Source organism: Crocodylus porosus, unplaced genomic scaffold (genome assembly GCF_001723895.1).
Source record: "Crocodylus porosus isolate Cpor-Errol unplaced genomic scaffold, CroPor_comp1, whole genome shotgun sequence".
Taxonomy (NCBI): Eukaryota; Metazoa; Chordata; order Crocodylia; family Crocodylidae; genus Crocodylus; species Crocodylus porosus.
Window position 1 is genome coordinate 24,181,422 of NW_017728950.1, and position 21,143 is coordinate 24,202,564.

General features: G+C 42.2%; 1 protein-coding gene across 6 annotated transcripts in view; it reads right to left on the minus strand.

The window, feature by feature from the left end:
- Positions 1-3,897: 3,897 nt before the first annotated feature.
- Positions 3,898-21,143, minus strand: part of NRG1 (neuregulin 1) — a 207,735-nt gene continuing 190,489 nt past the window's right edge. For 5 of the 6 annotated variants that reach the window (XM_019555275.1, XM_019555274.1, XM_019555271.1 and 2 more), the window contains 5 exons: positions 19,896-19,998; positions 15,958-16,084; positions 13,915-14,045; positions 10,616-10,819; positions 3,898-4,626 (listed from right to left, as the gene is read on the minus strand). In XM_019555275.1, coding sequence (XP_019410820.1) covers positions 3,975-4,626; positions 10,616-10,819; positions 13,915-14,045; positions 15,958-16,084; positions 19,896-19,998 — 1,217 coding nt within the window. In that variant the 3' untranslated portion in view covers positions 3,898-3,974. The remainder of the gene's footprint in view (positions 4,627-10,615; positions 10,820-13,914; positions 14,046-15,957; positions 16,085-19,895; positions 19,999-21,143) is intronic. The other variant, XM_019555272.1, reaches the window with a different exon arrangement.

A 21,143-nucleotide genomic window follows, 5' to 3' on the forward strand; every position in this document is an offset into this window, starting at 1 on the left:
CATGAAATAAGAGAAAGGAAAGGAAGGTTTATTGTTTCCCTGGGAAAGCAAATAATTGTCTTCCCCCAACTCTTGCAGGTGGATGAGGTGGGAAACCATGGGACAGGTAAGCATTCATCTATCTATTCAGCTTCTTGGTACTTTAGGCAGTGACTCTGAGAACCTTGCCCTGCTGACCTGTTCTTCTCCATGCATGCCAAGCCCAGAAATGAAACCACAAAGCTGCCCTGGGGGCTGCCCCTGCTGCTGATCTCAAGCATGCTGGAGACAGAGATCCTTAGCATGGAGCCTCCATGCCTTCCCTGCCTCATTTCCTGGACTGGTGCTCACAAAGCATGGATAAGTAAGTGGGAGATGCGTTTTAGTGTTACTGTCAGGAGCTCTGCAGAAGCAACTTGGCCATTTCCTTGGGGGGGCGGGGCAACTCTTGGCAAGTGGAAGCAGGCATTGGTGAACCTGTGCTGACATGTACCAACTGAAGAAGAGGCCCACTGTATTTTGCACATCCCTTTCTGGGATACAGTTCAGACAGGACTGTCAGGTCATGTGGAATTTCCTTAAAGCCAAACTGGGGGATGTCTTTATTGAAATCAGGATAATCAGGACAGAGTTACTGCCCCTGACCTCCCTGCTCCGGTGTTCCTCCTCAGATTGCTGTTTTACTTCCTATTAGGGTTAGAAAAAGGTCTGGCAGAGGTTCCCTATCAGACCAAGAGCTGTGGGTGGATGGGGCCAGTGGCCCTGAGAGAGCTTCTAGTCCTTCCTTAGAGCATAGGCTGAAGTTGATGCTAACAGCTAGGCTTTTCGCATGTCAGGCTCAGTCCTTCAAGAGGCACAGAGTGAGTCCAGGAATTACTCGGCACCTCTGCTGGCTTAAGCCCAAATACAGGTGGTGACAACCCTCTTCCCCCAGCTGCAGCTTGCATGTAAAAGATGGAATCACATCTTGGGAGTGTACAAGTTGTGGGAGTTGAGTCTTTCCAGGGGTATTAGAGAACTTGAGAGTTGAGGGGCCAGATGCTCTTCTCAGGCTAATGTAAACCCAGAGTCATTCTGCTGGCTCACCCCAGGCCCTGCTGTGATTTTCAAAGGAGTAGAGCGAGACAGCCAACCCCCATTGACTTTCACTTGCGGCCATTTGAAAGCCCCATCCCAAAACTCTCAGCTCATACCCTGTTGCGATCTATACCACATGTACAGAGGGGGAATGTTTTTGTCTTGACAGCTCATCAGTGCAATAGAAGAAATGCAACCTATTTCCCCAGCCCCGCATGGAGAGTGTCACACATGCACAGGCCCTCGGCATTCCTTTCTTTTGTATTGGTGTCCTTGCCATGTGGATAAAATTGGTTCACTAGAAGGGAACTAAAGACCTATTTTTCTTCCAAGCTTTGACAATTATTTACCTGATTCCACTCCCATCCTTTTTCTCTATTACCTAGTCATTAAGCAACTGGTCTTGGGTCCTGATCTGAACCCCATTTAAATCAATGGAAAACTTTCCACTGACCTCAGTGGGTTTTGGAGCAGGCTTTTAATTTAAGAGTCCATGTCCCAAGCACTTTTGGAACCTCCACCTAACAGGCCTTCTTCCATGTGGTTAGCACAATGGGATCTCTGGTGAGGCTACCTGTACTACTGTACTGCAAGCAGTAATAATAAATAGTGTACAAAATGAGTACTTGGCATCCAGGATTTACACAGGGCCCTGGGTTGTGTACAGAGGGAATAAAAAGACACTGTGAAGCAGGATGAAGATATACTATATGCATGCAAACAAGAGGGAAAGCAGAGGGTATCTGCATCATGGTAATACAGTAATTAAGAACGCTGCAGTCTCTTGCATGTGTTTCAAATACGTGGCTGTACACAAAACACACCCAAGTCCACTGCCTGAGCTGTTTCACCAAAAACACCTGCTCATTCTTGTACACCACCACGAGGATTCCACTGCAACCCTATTGCTACTCCCTGACTGCTTTGATTGGATGGCTAATCCTACTCATCTCAAAATAAAATTGTGTTTACACACTCTGTTTTGAACATACAGTGCTATAGCGCAGTGTTTTTATCCATACTACTAAGCAGCTTCATTTACTGCACTAAGCCAAATCCCGATCTTAGGTCCTGAACTGGAAGTTCAGTGCAGCTCCACAAAGCATTTAAGCATGTACGTAACTTTCTTTTGTGTTCTAGTAACGTCATTGGGACTCAAGCATGGTGCTAAGTGCTTTTCCAGTTGGGGATGGATTTAAGCATGTGCTTAAGTGCTTTGCTGAACTGGGACTTCAGGTCCAACACAATCTTTTTTTTTACTTGCTTACCACAGAGCAACGAGGATCAGAACATGGCCCAAGGCGTAAATACTGTTTGGCTGATGTTTCTGCTGTGCTAAGATGGTTCTTATTTAGAATCACTACTACTTACAGAACAGATGTGCTCACATTATCCTCTCACGAGGCCACACAGAACATTTGCTTTTAACATCAGTCCTGAGGCTGCATTGTGCCAACTGAACTTAAGCGAAATCAAGTAAGAGGCAGTCACCTCACTAAATTGATCAGAATTCAGTGCAAAAGAGGCCATTTGCTTTTTTTTTTGGTTTGAAAAGGAGCAACAATCCCAGTATTGATACCACATTTGTCTATTTCCCAGTCACAGATTCTAATGCAGTCACTGGTCACATGCACATTCATAACAAGTCCCCATGCACATTATGGGCCTGATCAATGCAGCGTGCTTGTCTACAGAAATAGGCCTTTGATAGAAAATTTAAATAAATATATAAACAAACTGAAACAGGCCACCGGATGCAAAGTCAATAAGTTTTAGGTTACATCTTTCCCACCATCTATTCTTTTTTAATGATTCAGCTAATTTCACCCTGCCAGTTGCTGCTATGTACAAAGATGAAACTCATTCTAATAGCCACACTACCAAGTTACAAAACACTTATTTCTATAGGTTGGCTTTTTCTCTGATTGCATCCTTTTGCAAACAAAAGAATAAATTGTCTATTAAAAATCAACATTAAAAATACAGGTAAAATATGATTGCACCTTTATTAGTGGCATTTTTTTTTCCAACTAGTTCTCTTCCTTGGTTGGTTACAGATACCTGCTATAATAGTTTCCCTAGTAACTTAAACTAATAGAAATCTTGTTCTTTTGTAAAGTTCTGGGTTTGCAGCCTCAGCTACACTGAACCCGTCTTGTAAGGGATAACTAGAACAATTCATATCTGAAAAAAATGAAATGACAGCTTCTAGTGAGTACAAGCTGACTTCTGCTTAGTAATATATTCAGTTTAAAATCACAGTATTACTTTCCTTCTAATAAGTAACATTATTTAATGCAGTTTTTGTTATCCTGCTGTAACTAATAGTAGCATGCTGTTGGATCTACTATTATTCCAGTGCCCAATGAAGCAAACCTTTTGGCTGGCAGAGAGCAGACAAAACTCATTTCATATATGGAAAGCAAATAAAACCTCTTATAGAAGGAAATAGTATCTCTTTTTGGGGGAGGTGGATGGGTGAGTTTGCCATTCATTACAGGGCTTTTGACTGGGGACTACTACAAGCAAACAGAGGGACTTTTGCAATTCTTGCAAATCATACATCCAGTTACCATAATGCAATGCACAAAAAAGCCAGGAAAACTGAAGGTTGGAAGGTTAGGCAAAATACTGTGGAACAGCAATCACTGTAACTGTACAAAACTTGCTCTCAACATAACATAACATAAAGGCACCATTGATATCGTTCTCATTTTGAAATACTGTAAAAAATTGCTACATATGGCACATAACACATTTGTACATACATATATTTAATTTATAAAAGTTTTTTTTTTAATTCTCCTGTTTTCTATTAGCGGAATTGCTAAAATAAAATAAATTGTTTAATTTAAAGGTGGAATACTTCATTATATAAAATAAAGTTTTACATGTGAATCTATGTGTGTGTTTATGTTTTATACAGCGATAGGGTCTTGATTAGCTATTACACTGGACAACCTTGCTTGTAATTCTTCCTGTGTAGAGAACCGACTGGTTGGGTTAGTCCTGTTGTCAGCCAGTCGGTAGGCTGCGGCTGACTCGAGGCTGGTTGCTAGCGGGTTCTGTATGCTCAGGAAAGGTGTATCCTCGCCTATTCTTTCATCTTCTGTTTCACTCTCAGAGCTGGTGCTCTCAGAGCTTGTGTCAGTGTCCATTTCCATTCTGTTGGAAATGTGGCCGTTGGGTTTTGTTCTCTTTGTCCTCCGGCTGTTGACTAGTTTCTTTGGAGGCTCCTGTGCTGGCTCATACTCCTGTGTGGTCTCATATTCCTCATCCTCTACTATCCGAAGAGGACTAGGGGGTAGACTGTTGCTCTCATGGGCAGGATTGTGGTGGAAGGAGTTGAACTGCTGAATGTGATGGTCATACTTCTCCCGTAACCTTGGTGGAGTCACCAGCAAGAGAGGCCGCTCCTCTTCCATAAAGGGGCTCACCGCCACAGAAGGGACTGACACAGTTAAGCTGGATACCGGTGGAGACATTTCTGAGGGGGGGGACTTTGGACTGCTTGGAGTGTGGAAATCTACAGGTGACATGCGAGCTGGGGTGGTCATAGCTGATACATACCTGAATAAAGAGACACACAGAAAGGCCCCATCAAGGTGGAGAAGGGATTAAACATAAAAGAAATCATTAAGGAATGCTGACTTCTAGAACAACAAGTTATCTTACCATTACCCATTTCTCACATTTTTGTGATGTCAAACTGGATAGCTCCGGGAACAGAGGAATGCCTTTTCTGAATGATGCATGCAATTTTCTGCAGAAGTTTTGCCACCTTTACTTGGCTTAAGTGGTGTGTTATACAGCAGTTAGTTCTACTGACTGTACAAAACTGAGCTAGAGGGTTTAGTAATACAGGCCAATCCCTCAGGTTACGACGTACTCAACCAGAAAGGCTCAGGATACTCCACACTTTTCAATGGAAGCGGCTGGCTACTGAGCACTTGAGTATCTGGCCCACACTATAATTACCATTTCATAAACACTGTGCTTGTCTTCGCATATTGAAAAATCTCTCTGTCATGGCAGCTTTACCTTACGTGGAACATGAACCTTATGGGGTTTTATTCAGACTTTGTAAATAACTATTTTTTGTGTGGGGATCTCAGCCTGTTCCACAGGGGATGTGGAGCTAAACCCCAGATGTAATGGCTCTGTGAGAGATTCTTAAATCCAAACATGTGGTACTTCCTATCTTCATGTGGTAACAACAAAAGACATAAAAGATGCTTTGGCTCAGTGTTAATGGCCCTGTAGAGAATTTGCTCTGAGTCCCTTGATATCTTTCTGGGGAAGGTTAGCAGCTGAAGTGAGTTTTAGAAATAGAACTAAACCATCATCCAGGAGGCATCCCTAGATGACCAGTAACATGCCCTGGGTGGTGATGGCCCATGGTATAGGAGCAGGAGGGAAATGTCACCTCCTTTATTTTGTCATTGACACATACCACATGTTCACTTAAACACTGATTTTTAGCAGCAAAAAAGGAAGTGATGTCTCCTTTCCTTCCAGCAGTGGACCTCCGGCCACTGGTCCTACATCCTAGTCCTGTATCCTGCACTGCCACTGCTGCTAGAGCCACTGCAGGGAAGGTGCAGAATGTGTATAAGTGGGTGGGCCCTGGGGACAGGAGGATGAGGTACCCCCTTAACTCCATTTTCCTGTCTCTCCCATAAGCAGTATCATGGTTTATGCCCTGCTCACCTACCTGCTGTTATGCTCAGTAAGAAATCTTGCATCATTTGCCCATTTTTTCTCTAGTCTGAGCTTTCCTCCATTTCAGCCATATTCAACTGTAAACTCAACCCAAGATGAATGTCTTCTGCAGACCTGCTCATGCAAGTTATACTGCTATGGCTAGTGAGAGCACTTTGCTTTTAATTAGTGGATATTTGTCTGAGTGAAATTAAGAGAATCAAAATGAAGTCATATTTGTTATCTAATCTCTGTCTATCCAATATTTGCTTATTTGCTTTGATTACACACAGCAAGATAACTGGGAAAAAAGAAAAGCTAGCTAGATTCTTGGCAACTGGTCTAGATTTGCTGATTTCAGTAGAGCTACATAGATTTAAAGCACTTAAGGAACTGGCCCATTGCTTCTAGGAAAAAAAGGAAAGCTATAGTCAGTCCTTCCTGTCAAGCAGTCAAACTGGTTACTTGTGAGCAATTAATGAGTAATTAATTCATTTTGTCAAATAACTAGAATAAAATCACTCCCTCTTTTCATAGGTGTTTATCCCACTCGGTGTTCAGATAGCTGGTGTCCAGGAAACTGAAATCTCTTTATCTCCACTAACATACCTTAGATGATTTACAGCTGATAACTGTAGGGCTTGTCTACATACAGGAGTTTTAACTAAATCAGTTTTAGACACACCAGTGTGAAGTTGTGTGTTGACAGTCTTCTTTTAGCTTAAAGATAGTTATATAGATTTAGCTTGTGCCTGTAAATTTATTGACACAACCGATATAAGCTAAACTGCATCCACATACAAAGTTGTGTTGGCTGAACTAAATCCATAGAAAATTATACCTTTAGTTATGTTAGTATAGCTCCAGATGTCAGGGAAGAGCTAATTTCTGCAAGCTTCTCTATATTGAGAAGTGGCAAGTATTTTCTACAGAATAGCCGACTGAATACCAAGCTAGCAGCAGCTCATGGTTTTTCAGGGACCTCCATGGAACTAGAGCTGTTGTAACAGCAGATGAGGACAAAGTCCCCCTAACCTGCATTGCACTCTCAATGCAGAATGTAATTTGAGAGAAGCTGTTGGGTCCAGAATGTGAGGGAAACACATTCTTGATTTCCTAACTCACAGTACAGCCAAGTTTTAGTTGGTATGTAAGAAAGTAATTTTTACTTTATGGAATGTTTTATATTTTTATATTTCAAACCTACTATTGGTTTAGAATAACTCTCTTGCTCACTTACAGATACACATGCACACGCACGCACACACACGCACGCGCACACACGCACCCTTCAGGTACCAGAAATAATTTGCCATGTATTTTGTGCATGGTGAAGATGGATGAAGACTAGTCTACCACCCAGGGAAATGTCTCTCCTCTTCAGAGCTCATAGCCACTTCAGGGAGGAGATCAAGGTCTGGTGATTTATTGGAGAAATGCTGCCTGTATTTTTCCCTGAACATTTTCTTTCAGGAAATGTAATATTTGGAGAGATGCCCTCTTCTTCCCAGCTGGAATGAAAAGACATATACCTGAAAAAAAACCTAATGTGTCAAAATGCTGCTCAGATGACCTTGGATAGTCCAGAATGGCCAGGCAAACAATCTCTTCTCCTTGCATCCAGAGGATCAAATATGCCGAAGTATGATACACTTCATCAGTGTGAACTTGGCAGTACAATTTACGTGGCTCCCAGATGGTTCAAAATGCAGTATTTACTGCTGTAGGGCCCAATCCAGCAAAGCATTTAAGTACATGCTTAACTTTACCCACCTGAGTAATCCACTACTCATGTGATTGGAAGTGCAGCATGTGTTTAAGTGCTCTGTTGGTTCAGGGCCATGGCTGTTTATATGATTTGGGTTCTGATAGCTGCTAGACACTTGCATTGTTTGAAAGCTAAATTCCTTGGTAAGTTACAGACAGTTTTTCTTAGCAAACCTGCAGCTAACAATGACCTAGCACTTGCTAAGGGTAGCAGGCCTAGGCACTGTGTTCAGACAGCTCACAGCATGTGGTTCAAGCGTCTTTTTTGTCACTACATTCTTAACTAGTTCCTCTGTACTTGTAAGAACTGCTATCAGACAGATGGCTTCTACTCTAGTTGCACATTCTGTGTTTTTGGATAGTAAAATCCAACTGAAGACCCTCTTTGATGATGCTGGTTTGACTGTATTTATGACACCACAGACATCTGGGGCGTTAAAATTTCACTGTGATTTCACACTGCTTAGAGAGTTAGTCCAGAAATATTTTGTTCTCCCTGTCCTCACATCCTGCTGGTCTGTGGCAGATACCCCTTCTCATTTCTATTATCTCATTCCTTGCATCCTAACACAAATCATTCTGTAACCACCCGCAGCTTAAATTACAGCCCATCAGTTGGGGCCTCAGAGTCAGAGAGGCATAACTGGCATTAACTTCCTGTTTTTAAAAGTTGCATATGCAAATATGTAGCTAGACAGTGACTGTAGTTCTGCCTCCTGCTCCTTTAGACATACACAGTAGGGCCCTTATCCAGACTGGCCTTTCCAGGTGCTGCTGTAAATGTAATACAGGTGCAGCAGCTTACAGTCACTGCAAATATCCATTTGCTTCTTCTGTTGTGGCTGCATCTCTGTACTATTTGTACTGACACTCTAATTTGGACCACTGTAGCCACAGGGCTTTAGTTATACTCACTGACTGCAGCGGCTTGGTTCATTAATAGAGCTGGGCTGCAAGCTGTTTTCCTTCCTGTGAATGTTTCCAACAGTTGCAAAAAAGTTCCTGTTCCACACCAGGACAAAATGTATACAGAATCACCTGATTCAGAACGGCCAATCACTTGGTGTTCCCAACACCGCCTGGGATGTGAGGGGACGTGATTCTGGTATCATAGGGCCAGAAAAGACCAAGTCTCAGACCCCGGCACAGCTGCAGGACGCACTGCTCCAAAACCATGCCTGACCGATGCCTGTCTAGCCTTTGCTTGAAAACCTCCAGCGAAGGAGGTTCCACCATTTCCATGGGCAGCCTGTTCAACTGTCCTACTCTTCTTACTAGCAGGAATTTTTTTCCAGAGATATAACCTAGATTTACTTTGCTGCAATTTAGACACATCGCTTTGTGTCCTGCCCTCTTCTCTCTCTGGCCCACTGAATAATTACTTATTTAGACAAAATAGAGCAGCTTCAAAGGATAGATTGACTCAGCCTAGAAGAACAGCTATCTGGGAGACCAAGTTTGAATGATGCAAAGCAGAGACTTGGACCTGAGATTCCTCCATCCTAGGCAAATGTCTGTCCACTCAGTTATCCTGGTATCATTTTGAACAAGTTCCACTCTGGATCTGGAAAACTGCTCCTAATGCCAGTTTTGTTGAAACGTGTGCATTTCAATCAGGAGCTGTGGTCTGGATGAACAAAGTGGAAATTCACTTTGTGGAAAAGTTCTCAATTAGCACTGTTCATAGCAAAAATAACTTGATCATGCCCTGAGATCTTTTTCCTGCTATCCTTGTGTTACTTTTAAATCATTCAAGTAATTTTCAAAAGGAATATAAAGAATTTAGGAGCAAAAAATCAAACTAAAAGTCAACAGGTCTTGAGCTCCAAAATCATTTAGGGCATGTTTACATGCTATTTAGGATCAAACCTGATGTTGCTCTTAATTAGCCCAAACCACAAGAGCCACTATTCCCTGTCTATAACATTGCTACAGCTGCACACCAAACACAGAAGGAGATGTTAATGGGCAGAAGAATTTCTAGAAGGGTTTCACTAAAACACTTTGAAAAATCTGTTTATCCACTACTTGTCTCTCCATCTATGTTTAATTCTGATTATAACCAAGAGAGACAGGAAGTCAGGTACAGAAGGGCTGGAAGTCAGGTGCTCCAGACTTCCTGTGTTTTCAGCCTTCAGCCTGGGTGAATTCTGATTATATTGCAGGGGGACTGACCTGAAGGCAGGCTTGCATTTAGACCCTGATGACCAGGAGACCTTCTGTGGACAAATGATAAGGTGGGTTAGTGAAGGGGTTTTTAATGTAGGCTGTTGGTGGGTTTGGGAGTGGGTTGCTGGGAGTGGCCCTAGCTAGTAGTGTAGACCAGTGGTGCTCACTCAACCTCTGGCCTACAGAGCCATGTCATCTGACCTGTGGGGCTCCACAAGTGTCCAGAAATTTGGTGAAGTAGCAGTGACTGTGTTAATTGCTGCTCCCTTGCTGCCCAGTTTCTGAATGCATGGAGAGCCCTGGGGCTAGATAATATAGCCCTCAATGACTGATCATGTTGACACATGGTCAAGCCATTGTGCAGGATTATACCCATGGAACAACCCCACACACCAACCCTGCATGGGATCAGGCCAACAGACTGAACTGCACACCGTTCAACCAGGTCATGGGGACAGAAGTTTGGGCCCCACTGGTGTACCCATACCCTTAGGTGCTTTTGAAATGTTTCCCCTTTTATCTTCGCTTCCTGTTTCTGACAAGTGCCATATGCTTCCTTACTTGTGTACCGACTAACAGAGCTAGGCAAAAGGTCCACTTCTACATCACTTCTTATCTTTATGTTGCACTGAAAATCCCTGGCAAATTATTTCTGGTGCATCTTCTCCAAGCATGAACTGCTACCCATTAGCAATAAGCTGGGTCCAGAAGAGGAAGGAAGGGAAGACATGTATTTGATAGATTAAACTACTAGTATATTGCTTCATATCTTTATGAATGAGGAGGGGCCTTCCTTAAAGGAGCAAAGTTGCTAAGTTTTCCTGTGCTGATCTAAGCTACTAAGGTCTGCTTTGGATCTATTTAGATTTAGAACTACCTTGTTCTGCCAGTTTTAGAGAGGAAAATCAATTCATGGTAGTACCTTTCACTGTGAGGGGAGTCTCGGTAGGAGTCGGGAGTCTCTCTTGCATGCCTGAGAAAGCTGTTGCAGTCTCGTGGACCTCCTATGCCGTTCAAGCGTCCTCTGGGTCCTGCTGGGCTTGTATGCCGACTGTTCTCTACAGATGAGCTCACAAGCACTGAATGGCTTTCGGAGATAATGCTTTCAGTGTGGCCATTACTCCAACTGATTAAGAGATGATGAGGAAGCGAGAGAGGAGAATTTGGTAGGGTGGGAGGGAAAGCAGGGAGAGAGAAGGAAAGAAAACTGTGATTTCAAATTCAGGAGCAGATGCTAAAGTTTAACAATGGGCAGAAACATCTGTCTACAGCTTGGGATCTGCATCTTAGACTTCATACAGAAGCAGTTTAATAGGAGACCCTGCATTTTATTAATAATGGTGTTCAAAAACATTAAGATGCCTCTGCTTCTGTGAAGACCATGGAAAGGTGAAGTCTGAGAAGGAAAAATGATCGCCAGTCAGGAGGCAGTACCTACTAAGGCAGCTCCCACTAGCTACAGTGGTAAAAAAAAAAAGATCTCTCACTAATTTAGCAATCAGTATAAATTACAATTCACAGTATTGGTAATGGAACTGCATGCAATCAATAGAGCTCTTTGTAAATTCTGGTTAAGATAATTAGTTTCAGTGAACTGACGTCAAGTGCCATTCATCTTCAGATTAAAACCCCAAACCCAAGCAATTTTAATACATCTTTTTTTTGCAGTGGTACAGGAATTCCTCCTGGCATCCCAGGCCTAGCAATTTTTATTTATTACCCAAGATCCGCAAACCAAGCAGCACAGGATGCCTCATTGTCTCGGTACTGGCACGATCACAGAGAGTTTCTAGCTAAATTGACTCCATCCTATTTCCATATGCCACTGGAGCTCTAGCTTTTTCAAAGACACTACACATTTCTCAAAGAAACTGGCAAACACCATATTAGCTGCCATGGATGTCACATCTCTATACATCAACATCCCCAATACGGAAAGATTGCAAGTTATAAAGTTTATATCTGATGAGAACACTGCTTCTGTTTCTGTTACATTATCTGATTTGGTCCTCACACACACCTCTTTACAATTTTGGAATTGACTAGATCTAAAAATAGGGGCGTGCGAAGCAGGCCCTACTTGATTCAGATTCGGCCCAAGTCAGGGACAGTCATTCGATTCGTTGACTTGGATCACTGTCCCTGATTTGATTTGGCCGAATCTGAATCTGAAGATTCAGTGCTGATTTGGAGAATCACAATTCAGACATAGACACAGAATATTTTTTCTACATACCTCGAGGTACTAGTGCGGCTTGTAATCGCCATGATGCAGGGGAAGATGGAAAGTCCCACAGGAGTGGGGGAGGGCCTCCACCTGCTTAGCAGTGAACCCAGGAGTGGTTCACTGGGGAGCGCGCTAGGGGGCACCCCCATGCCCATCTGGCTCGATGACTGGCCACCCGTCCCCCACAAACCCAGGAGGCACCAGCTGCTGAGCCGAAGAAGGGGTGTGGGGGGCAGCACACCCCCCAGCGGACCTGGAAGTGGACCGGAAGTGCTTCTGGTTCACTTTTGGTCTGCTGCCAAGCACACTGGGGAGCCCCCCGCACTTCTGTGGGACACTCCGTTCGCCCCACCATAGTGGCATTCATGAGCCCCTGCTACCTGGAGGTATGCAGGAAAAACATTTAAAGCTGTGTCTGTGTCTGAATCTCCAAATCTTTCTGAATCTTTCTGAATTGATTCAGAGGGTTCTGATTCAAATCAGAGAAATTAAAGGGTCCTTTGATTCAATTTGGATTCAGCTACCTAATCGGGCCGAATCTCTGTCAAACTGAGTCAGGGACCAAAGCTTTGCATAGCCCTACCTAAAAACAAATGGCAATGTCATAGGCTCATGGATGGCCCCTAATGTCCCAACATATTCATGACAGGCCTTGAAGTCTATTTCCTCTGCAGCTTCCCTCTCATTCCTATGATATACCTAAGGTACATCAGTGACATCTTCATTGTCTGGGGATATGGAAAGGAATCTCTAGAGAAACATCAGCCCCTCCATGAAGCTGACTCTGAAATACTGCATCCCTCAAATTCATTTCCTAGGAACAGCTACTTTCATGCCACCAGGTTTTATCCTAAGCGCACCACTAGATCCATTGTGTACAGTCAATGTCTATGGTACAGCAGTATCTACTCAGATTGTACCAACTGGAATGTACGTTTTGAGGAAATGGAGCAGGGAACTGTACAGTTACAATGCAATCCCAAAACTGTAGCCACTCAAATCAACAATGCCAAACTCAGACTTTGCTCTCACCTGCTACAGTACCAACCTCAGGACAACAGAATCCCACTGACAGCCCCCAGCTAGAATACCTTTGATGCATCATTAATGACTTCTAACCTCTCCTGGAAAAAGAGGACCATGAGTCTCAAAGTAGTCATGGGGGACAAACCTGTTCTGGCTTCCAGGCAGCCCCAACAATCTCAAACAGCATCTCTTAAACACAGGCTACCTGAGCTCCCATTCTTAGCAAGGCATCAAACCTTGCAATGGACCTAGATGGAAGCTGTGCCCCCTCATTAATTCAGACCACATCACCACGGGATTAGAAAACACAGAATATAACATCTGAGGCACAGTCACTTGCATCTTTACCAACATCATATAAGCCATCACCTACTTATAGTGTCCCTTTGCTGTATACGTTGAGCAGATGGGGTGATCCTTACTTGTAAGAATGAATGAACACGGATCTGACATCAGCTTTTAAAAGACACAAAGGCCCATGGCAGAATGCTTCAACCTCCCTAGACACTCTATCTCTGACCTCAGGGTAGGTGTTCTTAGGCAGAACTTCAAAACTTTTAAAAAAACTCTCAAATTGGAAATTGCAGAACAAGAAACCATCCACAGCCTGGATTTTGTTAAGTATGGTCTAAACACGGAGTATTTTATCCCATTAACCTGGATTAGCTTTTGTGACCCCTCTATTCCTATGGGTTTATGTCTTGCTTGTTTGCCTCTCTCAGCATTACCCCCAACCCTTCTTTTACCTCCCCCCTTTCCTCCCTCCCTCCCTTTTATATTAAAACAATTGTTTATATTTTATGCACTGTGCTATGTATATCCTTTAACAGCATCTTATGAAATAAGCTAGAGCTCATAAAAACTTCTGTTATAAGTGTATATTCAGTTAGACTACAAAGTACAAATCTACCCTGCATTCTTCTAGAACTGACATCCAAGAACCCCACCTGTCTTTTTCACTGTCGTACCTGTGGCTGGGTGTCTGGGTGACTGTTGTGGAGTGATGCGTTGTTGAGGTATAGTGACTCGTGGAGAATGATGTCTCTGTTTCTCTCTCAATTACATGTTCACTGGATATTACATTTTTCGATACATACTGCTGAAAAAATAGAAAACCCCCATCTTTATATACTGGAGCGTACAACTCACTTGCTCATGCACACATGTTCATGTGTATACACACACACTTTAAATCCAAAACAGGAGAGAGTCAGCTAATGTGAGAGCTGCCTACAGCCTAGGATTTATAAAATAGATACGCTTTATAGGCAAATTCAAATACCTCATGGATGGGGACTTTGAATGTATCACTTCCTATAGCTGGTGTTGTTGGTTGTAGCCAGATTGGTCTAAGGATATAGGCAGGCAAGGTCTTTGGGTGAATGTAATATATTTTATTAGACCAACTAAATAGTTCTTTGCCAGCTTTTGGGCACAAACACCATTATTCAGGCACTGGGAGATACCTTCTTTAGCAGCACCATCTTACTTGCTGCCCTTCTTGATGAAGAACATACTGTGAATACTGTAAAGTACCTGGTCTGCAAGTAACTGTTTCCAGTGGAGGTTATACTATGGCTCATATATTGTCAGTAACAGTAGTGCGAGTCTGTTGCATAATTCTCAATGAAAACATAAGGAACAATTTGAAATACCTGCATAGGGAGGGCCAAGTTAAAAAAAAAAAGTACAGGTCATATGGCTCATGGGTCATATCTGGGGATCTCCAAATATTCTCAATAGGGCATTGCTGAGGCTGCTTGCTGGAATTCTCAATTGCTATTAATACAAACCGCTGGTTTCTCAGCTCTTAAGAATCTGGCTGCTTAGTTAAATCTCTGAAGGGGAAATACTGGATACTGAGCTCAGCAGAAGACACGAGTTGAAATCTTGTTTCTTCTGAAGCTTTGCCACTACCTTCAGTTGGGCAAGGATCTCACCCTTGTCCTGTCCTGACACACAGATTTACAATGATGTTGAAATACTGAGAAAGGATTGCTGGAATGACTGTAGGTTGCATGAAGTCCACTTTATTTCTGGACAAAAGAGACTCCCAGAGAGAAAGGCAGGAAGGAAGAAACTCTTGTAGACACTGGAATCTTACACAGAACCTGAGCTAAGGTCAGAATTGGTTTCTGATCACTTATACTGGTTTATGTGCAAGTTCTGTCCCTAGCTAAAGAGTTTGTGTGTCACTGATAAGAAATTTACCCTTAGCTGTTCAGCTGACCAAGGTGCTATGGCATTACTCCGAACTGCTATGTAGCTATCTGAGGTGGGAATTTAATCCAGCTCTTTTTTCTAAGGCAACCTTTTCTTCTTCATTATTTTCCTTCTTATAAGTCTTATACGTCAGTTCCTTTCTTTCCTGGAGTCAAGCAACCCACTTTTTCACAGAGACTTCCATGTTATTCCGTATTGTATCACCGCAATTTAGAAGACTGGGAGAAATCCTGCCTTGTGGAAGTCAATGAAAATCTTGCAATTGACAAAGTGGGACACAGATTTTCTCCCTAAAGCTTGGTGTGGCCTTCACCTCCCCTACATAAAAAAACTAATACTGCTGTTCTTGCTTAGACAAATATCCATCAGCATTAAGGACTGCTGAGCCATGGTAGGTAGAACCCCTTCAGCATTTACCCAGCCAGTGAACTGGGGGAAACAGTGGGAAGGGCATGACATTAAATATCCACTTGATACATTGTAGAGAAGCATCTCTGCACATAGCCTTCTGCTAATGCTGGTACTTTAACTTCCCTGTCTCTGCTACAGAGATTCGGTGGCTAATGTCTAATGCGGTGTGGAAATGATCATATATAAAAATGTTCTGAATTCATCCTAAATCAGATTTTTTTTCAGAGGTAGTTCTAATCATTTCCAGGTGGACAAATCCCTTATTCCTGGAAAATCCTGCCATTCAATTTTAGCAGCTAATAAAATTTTAAAGGTGATGAGGTAAATGCTGCTCATACACTGACAGGTGAGAGCTAGTACTAGACAGTAAAACCTACATTCACCAGCTGGACGTTTTCCGGTGGTGGATTGGGATGGTGGGGTCCATTTGCCATGTTCACCATGTTATTCCGTTCTGAGCGAAGGCTTTGCCGAAGACGGTCATGAAACTTTTTCCGCTGCTTTCTGTATGTAAGAGAGGGAAATAGTTTTAATAGAAGTGGCTGCACCTGTCAGCACAGTCATGTCACTGTAGGGTCAACACCCTCCATTGCTAAGAGCTGGGAAAAGAGGTAAAGGTTATTTTAAAATGTACTCTCTTTCAAAAGCAGTTCCACTCTGAAAATCAAAAGGAACATGGCTAGAGATGTTAGCCCTACAATTAAAATCTCAACAAGGTTACATCCAGCTTTTTACAGTGCTCTGGATTATACATATCTCTGGGTCCCCCTTGCTTTGCTGAGCTGCCATTCCTAATTGCTGAGCAATCAAATGCAAAACATGGTGGGATTGCTTTCGCCTGTGAATGCAAAATGGCTGCATGAAGCCACAGCTCTTTGCAGTGTGAACTGTCTTATTATGTTAACAGCCTGTTGACTCTGAAGCCCAATGATTGTCCATGTTGTTGTCAATGCAGGTAACATGTTCGTGGCCTATCACTGCAACAGAAACAATCAACTTCTATACCTATATAGTATACAGTCTCAAAGTGTCTTTCTTGTGCCCAAACTTAAATTATTCCCTATCTAGTTGCTAGCCCTTCTAGTTTCCTCCAATGAAAACTTCTATGAGGCAGTTACAAGCGGTTGGTAACACAGCACACTAACACTGGAAACTGTGGAGATAGTATAAAATGCATTGAACTCAACAGCAGAATAAATAATACAGGGGAGATAGCATTATAGCTGTATTATTCAATTTCATACTGAATTTATTAAAATACTCAAAATTTATCCATTGCTACTGCAGAATTTTTATCATAACACCATAGAATTCAGCTGTGCAGAATTAGGTCCAGCTGACTGCAAAGTCTATAGAGCCCTGGCTTCAGTAGTAGTTGACATAGGCAGTTCCCAGTGTTGTATGTGAAAGTGCAGCTGTCTTGGCAGGATAAGATACTATAAGATATAGCTATTTGCAAACTTATTCAGAACTCCTGGGGAGAGTATTTCATGCTTACCAAAAAGAAAAAAAATGTTGAAGCTTAAAATATGTAAGAACCAACTAATACATACAAAGAATGTATTAGTGGACCATGTGCATTTTACATATTTTTGCATGATTTGTTGGAGGCACATTTAGTGTCCCCACCTGTATACTCATGGCATATGCATTTGTACAGGAAGGAGAAACACAGACTAACTTTGGGCTGGTGTGGGACAGGTTTTGGATGGCACACTTCAATAGCACAAAAAAGGACATGTGGAACATGGTCTGCACTGGCTGTGTGAAAGCGGGGTAACCAAGCCAGACCTGCAGCCATCAGAGTGGTACACATATTCCTCCAGTTCTGTGGGGATGGTTTGAGCCCTCCTGCTCTTTTACAGCAGATTGCTGAGCCACCATCTCTCCCAGACTAGCTCTCCAGAGTCAAGCAGGAAAGAGGTAGCATAGGAGCCTGTATATACTCCAAACACACAAGAGCCAGGTGACCTGGTTACTGCATATATTCTAATACATGAGGGTTTATGCCAGTCAGAGAACATGACTCAGGTCCCATCTCCCCTATATCTCAGAACCAAGGTAGGGGTTAGCTGTGTGCTGACCAAATTCCCTGACTCAACTGTGCCTACAATGTAGGTGGGCTCTAAAGAGGCTTAATTCATAGGCATATGAACAAAGCAGGGGCTTACAGTGCAGCTGTAGTAACTGCCCATGCGAATTCTCTTTACCCACAGTAAATGAATGGCAATTTAGTCCTCTTTCAGATCCATGATCCAGATTCTCAGCTGGTATAAAAGAAATCAATGGAGCTATACTAATCCACACCAGCTGGGAATCTGGCCCTGTGAGTCTATTCAATTTCTCACTTTCAGCAATAAAGCTATTTGGATTTTGCACACTTGCAAATGTGTCGTTCTTCCTGAATTTAAAGGGACATAAATGAACTAAAGAGAAATTACTAAAGGAAGCCAAGAGGAAAGAGTAATGGGAAACGTAATATGCCTGTCATTCGTTCTGTGGTGTCTCTTCATTAATTTAATTGCTTTGTGGATAGAACACTTTCGAATTTAAGATTCAATGTTAGAAGATGACATTTTAGTACTTATCAGCAGTGTCATTTGCCATGGTGCCCAGGCATGCCTCACTTCTAAAAAATGTTTTCTTTTCAAACCACTGTAAGGTTTTCTTTGGTTTTTCCAGCAGTGGAATAAAACACACTGTAGGCATTTTACGCGTGCTGCAGGATGCGGAGCTGGGCACTTTAGTTAGTGAGCTGCGCTAATTAAAATGCGCCCGCATGTCACGTGTATCTGTCTCCGTGTGTCCCTGCAATGAAAAAATAGTGGCAGGGAACTTTGAACTGAATCTCATTGGACATGTTTTATTTTAAAGCACCCCGCCACCATTTTTTTAGTACAGAGATGTACTGTGCCAATGAGACACATGGCATGGAAGGCTGCCAGAGCACATCAATTTCCATGCTTCAGTACATTCAGTTAATTGAATCTGCTCTGATGCACTGGATTTCAGGCTCAGTGCATGTGTATAGGTACCCTGAGGATCTCACATGCTAATGACAGTATTGCTGCACTTTGGTGGCTTAACTTGTTAGTCCCCTTTGAACATTCATCAGTCGTGTTTTAAAACCACACGCAGACTATTGGCAGGAACTCCCATTATCTGATGTTCTTCCTGGTTATCAAGGACTGTCTAGAGACTCTGGACTGCATTAGGTGATTTCCAGAGATGTGGTGTGTGGTGTATATGTTTAAAAACTTGAAAGTTTGAAGCCTGATCCAAACCAATTTCATCATCAGTGAAGGAGGCTAGATGAACACCTTGCTGGGGTTGTTTGACCCCCAGTACTTTTTCCTGCCATGGCAGGGGGTCGGACTTGATGATCTGCTCAGGTCCCTTCCAACCCTACCAACTATGAAACTATAAGGCTCTGCTACCAGTTTTGCTGACCTTTGGATCAGGATAGCAAATTTTATGGACCTTTGCTTTGGTTTGGTGCAAATGTGGTAAATACAGGTTGTGTTTTTAGAAGCTTGGCAGGTTCAGTTAGGGGAAGCCTAGCCAGAGAAGATAAGGGATGTTGCAATAAAAGTTCCAATGACTTTTACAGGAACTTCCTGTCTTCAATTCCGAATATATTTTTGAAGTATGCCCTAATTTACAGAGGTATAGCTAAATTAATTTCACAGCGCTCTGGTATATGGGACAATTTCAAATTTGAACTTTTAGCCTTTTGTATTTACCAATTCCCCATGATTGCTAATTTTATTCTCAAATGCAAACAAGCTGGACCAGTCCTTTTACATTTAATCCCAGATGCACATATTTTTTAAATTTTGGGGTCTGTTCTCTCACACTGTTATGAGCACATGACCAAAAAGGAACAGATGCCTCAGTGATATTACTCTGATTCACATTCCAACTGAGAGGGTGAATTAATTAATGTTTGTAAAGCCCTTTGATATTAGGCTGTGTGATATTTGATGTGCAAAACATACATAAATATTATTATTTTGATACTTTCACCTGATGAGTGAGACTTTTTGCCAGCCTACCAGCTGTGTCACTTAAATTCAAATTTAGATAAAGACAGATTACGACTGATCATGTTAAAATGGTCATGCTACCTACAGACTCAAAGAAGGCTATATAGCATAATGGTTCAGATCAGCTTGCAGGTCTATGGCAGGTTTCAATCAGGCAATGAATGTCATTGGTGACTAGACAATGGGATGCTACGTGCCAACTTGTGAAGGTTTGTAATATCAGGCCCTTAGTGACAACCATAGAAATAAAAAGGAAGAGAAAAGTTTACTTGGTTTTGCAGTAGGCCACCACACACATGATGCCAACCACAAGGAGGGCAATACAGATGCCAGTTATGGTCAACACCCTTTTCTGGTACAGTTCCTCAGCTTCTAGAAAGGGACAAAAACAGAGAAGATTACAAGATGCAGACTGACTGTTGAAGCAGTGGCAGACGAACAGCTGACATGCTACATACTGCAAGATCACACAGTAACACAAAAAACACAACCACCAAAAATCATTATAGGCTTCAAAGGGAACTAGGTAAGACTTTAAGCTCTTAAAACAATATTGATGCCTGTGGGTGCTGGTAAGAAGTAGTAAAATAATAAAAAAAGATACTTCTATTTTTAACTAGAATGATATTAAATGTATATTTTTAAAACTGAGAAACTATCAGCATTTACTTAAAATAAAAATGCAATACACTAAGGCAATCGTATGATTTTGAAACTGCTTGGGATGTTTTACTCCTGCAAAGACAGCTGGAATGACCATCCCTTATCAGTCCTGGAATTTTTTTTTAGCTTGCATCTTTTTTCCTCCTGTTCTTGCCTTCCTCCCCCCTCTTCCCCCCCATATCCAATTTTGCTCTTCTTTCCTCCCACAAAATATCTATTTATATCTCAGTGGTCTTTACAGGAGAAATTTCAGAATGTCCTTTTACATTTGTAGTATGAACTTGGCTTGTAATTACATCACTGATGGAAATGAGACAGGCTCAGCAGTTTGGTTAAAAAAATAAATTGTTAAGCCTCATTTTCCCCCAACACTTAAAAATATGATGGTACCAGAGATGAGCGATGCATTGTATCAGAGAAATATTGTACATTTAAGCTGCCTATCATAATTTATAGTAAAGGAATTGCCATTGCTGGAGTGTCACCTTTTCCTCTGACAAAACACTGATCTCTTATCCAGAGATCTTTTACTATTATGAAGAAATCATTAGCACCAGTAATGTTTGGGCTGAAGCACATCACACATTCCAGAGTTGGTCACACTTGGCAAAAACCACATTAAATGTTATCCTAGGGAAATGTTATGCTTAGAGCGCTGGACTGGAGATGCCAACTGTGTACTGACAGAGAGGGAAGCTTTGTGGATCCAAACTATGTTTCTCTCTTTGGGATCAATATGGTCATCAGGGGTTGCATTTTTTTTTTTGTACAGTCACATTAGTGAGCTCTGAAGCAAGCAAGCACAGAGGCCCCAATGGTGAGTTGACTCTGCTCCTTTACTATTAGCCTGACTT